The sequence below is a fragment of the Lissotriton helveticus genome, chromosome 8, assembly GCF_964261635.1.
Source record: "Lissotriton helveticus chromosome 8, aLisHel1.1, whole genome shotgun sequence".
In the NCBI taxonomy this organism is placed as follows: domain Eukaryota; kingdom Metazoa; phylum Chordata; class Amphibia; order Caudata; family Salamandridae; genus Lissotriton; species Lissotriton helveticus.
In genome coordinates this window covers 1,582,838,593-1,582,848,035 of record NC_136069.1, presented here as the reverse complement: position 1 = coordinate 1,582,848,035, position 9,443 = coordinate 1,582,838,593, and the positions used below count along the sequence as shown (strand labels likewise).

The 9,443-nt window shown below is 41.5% G+C and overlaps 1 protein-coding gene across 2 annotated transcripts in view; it reads right to left on the bottom strand.

Annotated features, from left to right (window-relative positions):
* Positions 1–810: 810 nt before the first annotated feature.
* The window catches only part of LOC144773527 (solute carrier organic anion transporter family member 2B1-like), a 477,218-nt gene continuing 468,585 nt past the window's right edge, over positions 811–9,443 (bottom strand). For both annotated transcript variants that reach the window (XM_078658588.1, XM_078658589.1), the window contains exon 15: positions 811–3,521. In XM_078658588.1, the coding sequence (XP_078514714.1) occupies positions 3,359–3,521 (163 nt within the window). In that variant the 3' untranslated portion in view covers positions 811–3,358. The remainder of the gene's footprint in view (positions 3,522–9,443) is intronic.

Sequence of the window (9,443 nt, the reverse complement as noted above, 5' to 3'; positions counted from 1 at the left end):
TGGAGAGAGTTCTTCAGGAGCCTCATCTTTAATGTAAGCGTGAAACAACTTTGTGCATTCATCTGCAGGTATAAATTCGATCCACAAATAGAATACCTCTGTCCTTAATGCCTTGTGTGCCTCAATCATGAAGGTAACATGTCCACCCATTGCTGGGAGGTCATACTCGATTAATTTCATAGTAATTGCATGTCAGCAATTTTCAGAAATGTTACGAGCACCTTCCTGTTCAGCTTCCTCTGCACTAGCACTACTCGTACCAGTGTCCCCTTTGTTAGACATTATGGAAGGAAGTATTAAGAAAAAGAGATAAGGTTTTGCACAATGTGGGGAACTATAATCCTTGAAGCCTGAACAAACCTACAGCCAATACATAGGATATACCTACTCTGTGGTGGATTTTCTCTTCCGACTCCAGATGTCTCTTATTAGATATGAGTTGTGGTCTTCTGAGGAAGCACAAATAAACACCTGAGATTTGACTGTTAAATAAGAACCAAAACAATGTTGATGGCGCCATGTCGTGTAGTTCCTAAAAATACATAGGATCTGCATGTTTAGACAACATAAACTAAGGGATTGGTATCCAAACTGATTCCATACACCCCTAAAGGACATGTTAGCCTTTAGACCAGCCAGCTCACAGTGCCCACATAAGCCCCCTAACCTTACCAAGGAGCGACTAGTTTCTGGCAACTATTGAACATGACAACCCTTGATCCTTCAGGGATCGAGGAAACAATACAGTACTTTTCCCTCAGTCAATCATATTCACTTAGTCTCAGAGAGATACACAGAATAAATGATGGGGACATTTTCAATAAGCATTTATTGAACCAGCGTCATTCTATTACAAAACATATATGCTGTGGCAATCATTAGACATAAGCAAATGTATAGTGTGACATGCACAACCAAACTAAATAAAAGGTAACATTCTACCATGGTGCTATAAAAGTAAATATATGCTGGCATATAGATACATGACAGTAATTAAGCATACTCCTATGATGCAAACCCTACCTAAGTGTACCTAACATGTATGTGGGTGTAAAGCCCAGAGTCCCCTAGGAAAGAGCCAACCCCATTACCTGATGGGAGAGAACGAAAGACCCCGTCTTGGTCTCAAGTTGGACACCCTGCAAAAGATGTCAGACCGCTGTGTGTTGTAGCTTTTGCAGGCCGAGACCTCAGCGTCTATTATCAGAATGGAAGCTTCTCCTCTGTCTATGAAGATTACCATGGCGTTTAGACAGAGTATGTTTATCCTGTTATGTGCGTCATGTGCAGGGACTTTTCTAAGAATCCTAAATAAATGAGGCTAGTTTCAAGGAAACTAATTGACATTTATTCAGCACATAACTAGATAAAAGGACAGTGTTAGAACCGTTATGCAGAGCAAGGTAGGACAAATTTAGTTAAAAGGTTGTGTAGCTACCTAGGCTTAGATTGGGGGTACATTGGGGTACATAAAAGTTCAGGTGGGTGCCACAATTACTGGTCCCCTCACAGGCCAGAGCCCCTTCCTGCCTCATGCTGCAGTTACTGGACACACCAAAGTGTCTTCCCTTTTATTTAGTGGCAAGTAGGCTTTTTTTTTTTGCAGAGTTTTTAAATAGAGCGAACTAGACCCGAACCGAATCAGGTATCAGAGCGCTTTACATAGCACCAGTTACGTTACATGAGGACACACTTTCATTTTAGGCATGGGGAGATTAAGTGATTTGCCCAGAATCACAGGAGGTTTTTGGCGTCGTTACCGAGATTCGAACCCAGATCCCCAGGTCCGAGGTCGAGCGCCTTAGCCGTTAGGCCAACCCCTCTCCATACCTATCCTTAGAAGTGCTGCCTGTTAAACAGTGAGTCAGATATATATGATAACCTTTGATATGCAGGTGTCATACATGGTAAGAATGCCTACTTGGTTCTTTTCAGAAAACTCCATGAGAGAAACTATGTGATTATCTTTTCTTTTTCCAGATGTACTCACACTTATCTCAGTCCCACACCCCTCCTTCGTAGTGCATGATCTCACAGTGATTCATGTACAGCAGTGAGCTGGATGGCTGGCCGATAGGCTGCATCAGCAATGAAGTAGGATTTGTCTCTTAATTTGCTAATAATTGTGTCTGACCTAAGTCCCCAGTTAAAAAATCTGTTGCTACTCTAATCAAGTTTTAGGGTGATGTTCTTTCTAGGAGCAAGTAATAGAGTAAACAACAGTGATTGTCGCAATGACCTTTCACACTGGAAAAAAATCAAATAGCTTTGGGGCACCAAACTAAATATGACATGCATGTGCACAGCTCTTATATCTTAAGACTGCAAGTAAGGGGCTGATTAGGATAGCGGGCGGACTTTAGTCTGGCCACAATCCCCGTGGTGGTGGGACAGGCCGCCATAGGTGCGGCGGTCCTGTACCGCTAATTAGGATGCGACCGCCACCCTGGAAGGTTGCCTTCCACATATTTGATATTGCGGCGGGTGTTGCCGTAAGCAGCACCCGCCACAATGCCAAAGTGCCTCGTTGTGCATGGGAGGCACTGCGCGGTGCCTGCCACCTTGTGCATGAAAATGGAGGGGGTACCATAGGTACCCCACCAAGTGCAGCCCCCACAACCCGGGGCTCGCAACAGGCCTCCAAAGCAATTCCCCGCCAGCCTTTCCATGGCGTTAAAGCTGCTATATAAATGCCAGTGACACCCTGCATCCTAAAATGGATGGCGGTGACGGCTAGGCACCGCCACCATATTGAGGCCCAAATCCGGCCAGACCGGCGGAAAAGTGGCGGACGCAAGTTACCCCCGCCATCATATTATGGTGGGGGAAATCGGGTTAGGGTGGCGGGCGGATCGCCACCGCCATCTGCCCACCATCTTAATAACCCTCAAAGGGTTTTATAACAAGTATAATAATTAGACAATCTGCTGGGATTTTATATATGCGCTAAGGAGTATCTGTCGTGAAGTAATCTTGGTACATTGTGACTCTATGGTGAGTGATTAGAGCACTGCTTTACCCTGTATATCATAGTGCTTTATGTACATGAAAACGTCATGATTTTGTTACACTGGTGTATGTGCATGAGACTGGGACAGGGTATGTATAACGGCTTGAAACCCTGACCATGGCATTAAAAAGTATTACTTTAAAATGAAATGCAATTTGATTTCTTGAAAAAAATGATAAAATCCCTGATTTGAAATGCATCAAACAGGTGCTGAAGTAGTTCAGCAACTCCAGGTAAACACTCATAGCTAGAGATTGAAGTGCAGTATAATAGAGTCCTCTGGTCAGGCAGTGAGGAGGATTGCATCACGAGCGAGCACACGCAATGTTCATGGTCTGTATTTTCCATTCACTCAGAGGCACCTTGGCCATTATCCACCACGGTCGTGATTGTGAGGGTTTCTGGACTGCACTTCTTCAAAGCTCTTTTTTCTTGATTTCGTAGAATGAGGAAGACTATGAAGAAACAAATGAACGATGCCACCTCAAAGACTAACTGAAGGCCCAGATACCTGTGAGGATAAAAAGATTTAGAAAATGGTTAAAAGTTGTTGTGTTGAGAAAAATAAGTAAGCAAGATTTTGAAAATCCAGGAGGTCTAGTAGTTTATAATTAAAGTGCCTCTCCAGTGTTTGCCAAGTTTTCGGGCATAATTATCGAAATGTGACTTTGAATGAGTAAAGCGTTGGATGAGCGACTATATGGATGAATGAAGAGTGACAGAGCATGGATTGAAGGATACATTCATGGGTGAATGGATGAGCAGGTGAACGCATGGATGAAGAGATGAATGCATTATTATTTTGGATGAAAGTGTGAGTAAGTTCACGGTTGGGTGCAGACAGGTTACAGCCTCCTTGAAGGCTGGGGACTTGGACAGCAGTAGTCTTAGTGTTATAAGACACGGTGCTAGATAGGGGGTTGGCCCATTGCCTCTTGACATAAAGAAGGTGGGGGATCAGGCTGTTTTCAGGAAAACTGATACTTTTCTCGTATGTGTATATAAAGTCCTCATTGCAAAATAAACAGTTTAATGAAGAGCAAATGTGTTCTCAAGTCATAGGGAAGGAAATCCCCACACATAGTCAACCGCTGTCAGCCCTGTGATGAGAAAGTCAGCCAATGCGGTCAATAAGCAGTCATGGGGTTAGGTAATTCATTCAATTTTAACAACAAGTTAGAGGAAGAGGTGTAACGCTGTGAGACATGCTGTAATTATACTCTGCAATACTATATTCAAAGTAATATGTTATGCCCAAAGAAACATGACTTCATATCAAAATGTTTTACCAATTACATACAGAACTTTTACAATAATGTATGAAACAAAAAGTGATCCGACAATTACAATGCAGCATGTGAACTGAAAACATGTCCATCTCTTTGACTGTCATACAATTGGGAAAAGTAGGTGATCTGAGACGAAATAAGCCTTCTCTTCCAGAACCATTTTTGTCAGAATTCGCCCCAATAGTATGCCTTTAGATAGGTCTGCCTCAGAACTGTCTTGACAAATGGATTTATGAATGCTGATACAAAGGTCTATTCTAAGGCACTAGCGGTAAGGTTTGCAAATGTGATAACACCACTAGTCTCCGTTAATCAACATGGATTCATACCAGGACGTGGAACGACCCACCATACTCGGAAACTTATTACTTTATTGGACACCATGGAAGTCTCAGGGGGCCCGATGGCGGCATTGTTTCTAGATGCCGAGAAGGCTTTTGATCGGGTTTCCTGGGACTATCTATGGTCTGTTTTAAAAAGAGTGGGGTTTGGCGAGAGATTCGTCAATGCAATAAAAACACTCTATAGGAATCCGGTAGCTGCTGTAAGGGTAAATTCGGGGTTAACTAGGGAGATCCAAATTAAGAGGGGGACAAGACAGGGGGGCCCGTGCTCTCCCTTATTGTTTGCTATGTACTTGGACCCCTTGATTCGGAGAATGGATGGAAATGAAGACATAGTTCCACTGAACACACATAGGGGGAATGCAAGATTCTTGCTTATGCAGACGATGTGGCAGTTCTTACATCATCACCCACGGAGGCTATTCGACATGAGGCAAAAAGTTTTGGAAGGGTCTCAGGCTATTCCCTTAATACGAATAAAACGCAAATAATTAAGAACAATAATGTAGTCTGTCAGGATCATAGGGTAGTACAAACAGGCGTTTATCTCGGTATAACAATTACCTCAGAATTGGACAAGGTAGTGGAAATGAATATAGCCCCTATTATAGCTAAGGTTCGAAGGGACCTAGATAGGTTGCATAATCTCCACCTGTCAATAGTTGGCAAAATAAATATTATAAAGATGTTAGTTAGTTAGTTAGTTAGTTTTTATATATATTTAGGGCGATCCCATTGATGTTTGAAAATTCTTGGTTCAAAAAGTTAGAAGTTTTGATTAATAGATTTATATGGTCCAAAGGACTAGAAGAGCACTACGCTTTATGGCACTACCAAGAGAACGAGGAGGTTGGGCATTACCTGATTTGAAACTTTATTATTGGACAGCTGCCCTGCAATACATGGTGGGGTTAATTGGTGGTGCAGAGAGGGAGGGGGAAGATGAACTAGGAACCCTGGCAATCTATGGTTTACTGTTGGGAGAAGATGTCAATAATGTACTCCTTAGAAATTTTGATTCAGTATATTATAAGAGGACACGTTTTAAGACACTGATGGCAGCTTATAACATCTGGAAGGCTTTTAGTAAGAGATATGGCTTGGGGAAAAATAATAGATACACAAGATTGAAGAATAATTCTAATTTTCCTAATGAAATCTTTTCCGATCTAGTGTTTATGGATTGGGTTAAAAAAGGAATTATTAAAATTGGTGATTTGATGGGAACTGAGGGCCTTATGCAGTTCTCAGAGATACAAACAAAATATGGGATAGAAACAAGGTATTTTTTTAAGTATTTGCAAGTGAGAAGTTTTTTGTTAAACAAAAGAGGGGGAACTGCTTGGTTTGAGAAAAATAATATTTTGGAGTTGGTACAGCAAGGAACTGATTGTAGTATTAAAAGGTTTTACTATGAACTAATACATTTAAAACAAGATGATTTGGAGAAATGGGGGGAAAGTTGGGTAACCAAATTAAATGTTGAAATGGATTGCTTTAATACATCATTAGAGTTGGGTCAGAATGTTTTGTGTTCTGCAGCCTTACAGGCGCAACATTATAAGACATTGTACCGGCTATATTACACTCCGGCAAAAATCGCACAGTGGGGGGCTACAACAGGTATCAACTGTGCAAGATGCGGAAGTTTACAAGCAGATATTGTACATGTATTTGCAATATGCCCACAACTATGCACAACTTTGAGGGAAATAGAGTCTTATATGCACAGGGCATTGAAACTGACAGTTACTTTAACCCCCTCCTTAATCTTATTGGGTGTAAATTCAGATGGTATTCAGGGGAAGAATGTTATTTTATTTTTGTGGCTATGGCGATTTTTAGGTTATGTATTGCTTCAGCCTGGCTCGACCCAACTCCACCGACATTTCAAGATTGGCTCGCAAGGATTCTGAATGTATATAATTTGGAAAAACCAATCTATGCGAGAAGGGGAAAGAAAGGGAGGAAATTGGGATTGAAAATATGGGGACCAATAACTAGATGGAAGGAAGAGATGTAGGATAATAGATTTACATATAGAGCTGTATCGATTTATTAACCACTGAGATAAGATGAAGTATTTAAGCTATCACCTTTTCTGATTTTCCAATAATTTTTTCTCCTTCTTTTCTTTCTCTGTTCTTTGAATTGTGTATATTATATGCCTTTTTTTGGATTCATGTATGCTATACTTTAACTGTATAAAGGAAATTTTATGTTGTGATATGTTGTGCCTCTTACCCTCGGTCAGGGGGTAAAATACTCTAAAATAATAAAAAATATAAAAAAAAATATAAAAAAAAATATTTATTTCGGAAACACTGTCTTGTTAGAACCGATATAGACCTGTTCATATATACAACTACAAAATCCATCGTTCAATCCTAACAGTGAAATCGAAAATAAACATAAACAATTTAAAGAAATTATGAATTTGTTCCATTTATATCTCTCTTTTTATACATCACTGCAGTGCTTCGGTACATGTGGTCTCTTTCTGTTTGCATTTTTGCGTGTATTTTTAGTAGTCAGTCTGGAATTATCAGCTTGTAGTTGTGTGCTGGTTAGTTTACAAAGAGCTTTTACTGTACATTTTCATCTCTGCATGAGTGAAAGGTATGGGGCTCATGTCCTCACTGTTCTAGCTCTTCCTAGCCATCCTCTGCTCCCTTGTTTCCGACTCACCCTAGTTTTTTTTAAATCTTTTACTTCCAATCAGGAAAGGTGAAGAGGTGGGTGTGTGTGCACATCTGTGGTTCACCAAAGGATGGGCAGGGCCACATACTGGGAAGGAAGTACGTATTTAAGCTGTATATACTCAGCAGCCTGCACGGTACTCATCTGGATGCCTGCCTTTTACAGATGGGACTGAGGGTCAGATATCTGGTGGACAATTACAGCTAGTAAAGATTTCTAAGAACTCCCCTATATATCAATAGGTTACATCTTAAAACTCCAAATCCTGGTAGGTCCCAATCCAAACAAGCTTATGATTATGAATGAGGTAGGTCGAAAATTGTGACTTACTACAATTAGACTCCACCACAGCGATGGTGGCCTGCTGGGGCAGCAGACCGACAAACTTGTGAAATCGTTTAAAAAAGGTAAATTTTTTAAAAAATGCAGCCCAATTTTGTTTCCAGTGCACCACTGCTTACTCTTTTTTAACATTTATATAGGGAATGGGTTCCAAGGCAACTTTTTCACTTTTGCAAATGCATTACCAGCTCCTTTGATGTGTGGGTAAAATATCAAAGCTTTGTGACTGGATTTCTATCATAAAACATTTATTCCTTAGATAACCATTCAGTATTTGGAAGAGTTGCCTAGATCACACCCCTTCCAGATACCGAAACAGTATCCATTCCCAATCACATTGTAGGAGTCAGAAGAACTTTTCGTACTCCTAAAAGGGAATTAGTACACCAGAAAACACATTTTGATCCAAAATTGGAGTTTTTGCAACTGAGACAATTTTTAGTACAACTGGTCCTTACATTGTTGATGTTGAAGCAGTTTCTCTTTTGTTCAATAATTTGCACTGATCATTGCTTTTGCCTGAGGTTGTGCATATTCTTCGATTTTACCATGTTATTGCAGTTACATCAGTTGTTTAAAGAGTGCCTTTAATAATAATGAAGTGTCTGATGTCCAGGAGCCACTGGGACACACAGGCTTTAACATGGGATAGAGGTGACTGGATGAGTCAAAGGAGCCAGAAGTGCAACCACCCTGATGAAGGGAAACTCAAAGGGCTCGACACTAAGTATGGGTTTGCAGACATGCTCACGGACAGCAATACTTTGTGGTCTGAGTCCACCTACGTGTGTGCAAAGGCATGCTTTGGTCTGTTCAGCAGCCCAGTTTATTTTTGTTTTGATAATGTAAATGTGTTGGTTGTTTTACAACTGTCAATGAATGCTATACATATTCTGTACAATTATTATTTTTTTGTGGTGTTTTATATAGTAGGAACTAGACCCGAAGTTATCAGAGCGCTTTACATGAGCACCAGTTACGTTGGACGGACACGTTAATTTTTGATATGCACTTGAGGCCTCATTTATGAGGCTGTTCGTCACTTTTACGCTGCCGGTGCGTCACTATTTGTGACGCACCAGTGGCGTAAAAAATGTGCCTTGGTGCGCCATATTTACAAAGTGACGCATCAAGGTAGATGCCTCACCTTGTAAACCCCTGCGTCACATTATACCTGTGCCAGGTATAATGTATGCAGGGGGGGCGTATTGACGCATGAAAGGGTCGTAGACAGTGGCGGTTTTTGTGCTTGGGCGTCGGGGCTCCGCCCCCTTTAGTTCCGAAGTGAAAACAAAGCAATCATAAAGTTTAAACTTTTTTTGATCTAAAGAAAATGCCCCCTTGTAAGTTTGTGGAACGGGAGAGGGGCACTGTCTGCTCCAGTCAGTGACACCAGTGTTGTTGCTGTGCTCAGCATTAGCAATGAAGACACGAGACTGACACCACATTTTAACTGCTCCCCTGGGTATTCCCAAAGCTTAAGTATTTGCCGGGCTGACAATCTCTCAGGCCTGAGGGCTGTGATGTCATCAGCTCGGCAAAGACTTAGCATCCAGGGCCAGTCTCCACCCCCTGATTGCATGGAGGTAAAGTTAGCCCCGGGCGTTTTCAACTACAAGCCTCCATGTCAATCAGGGAGTGGAGAGCATTGTCACCCCCACCCTTTCCCAACTCGTTACAGGGTGTGGGTGGAGTCGTTACAGGGTGTGGACCCCACCCTGTGACGAGTTGGGAAAGGGTGTGGCAGGCAGGAGTCTG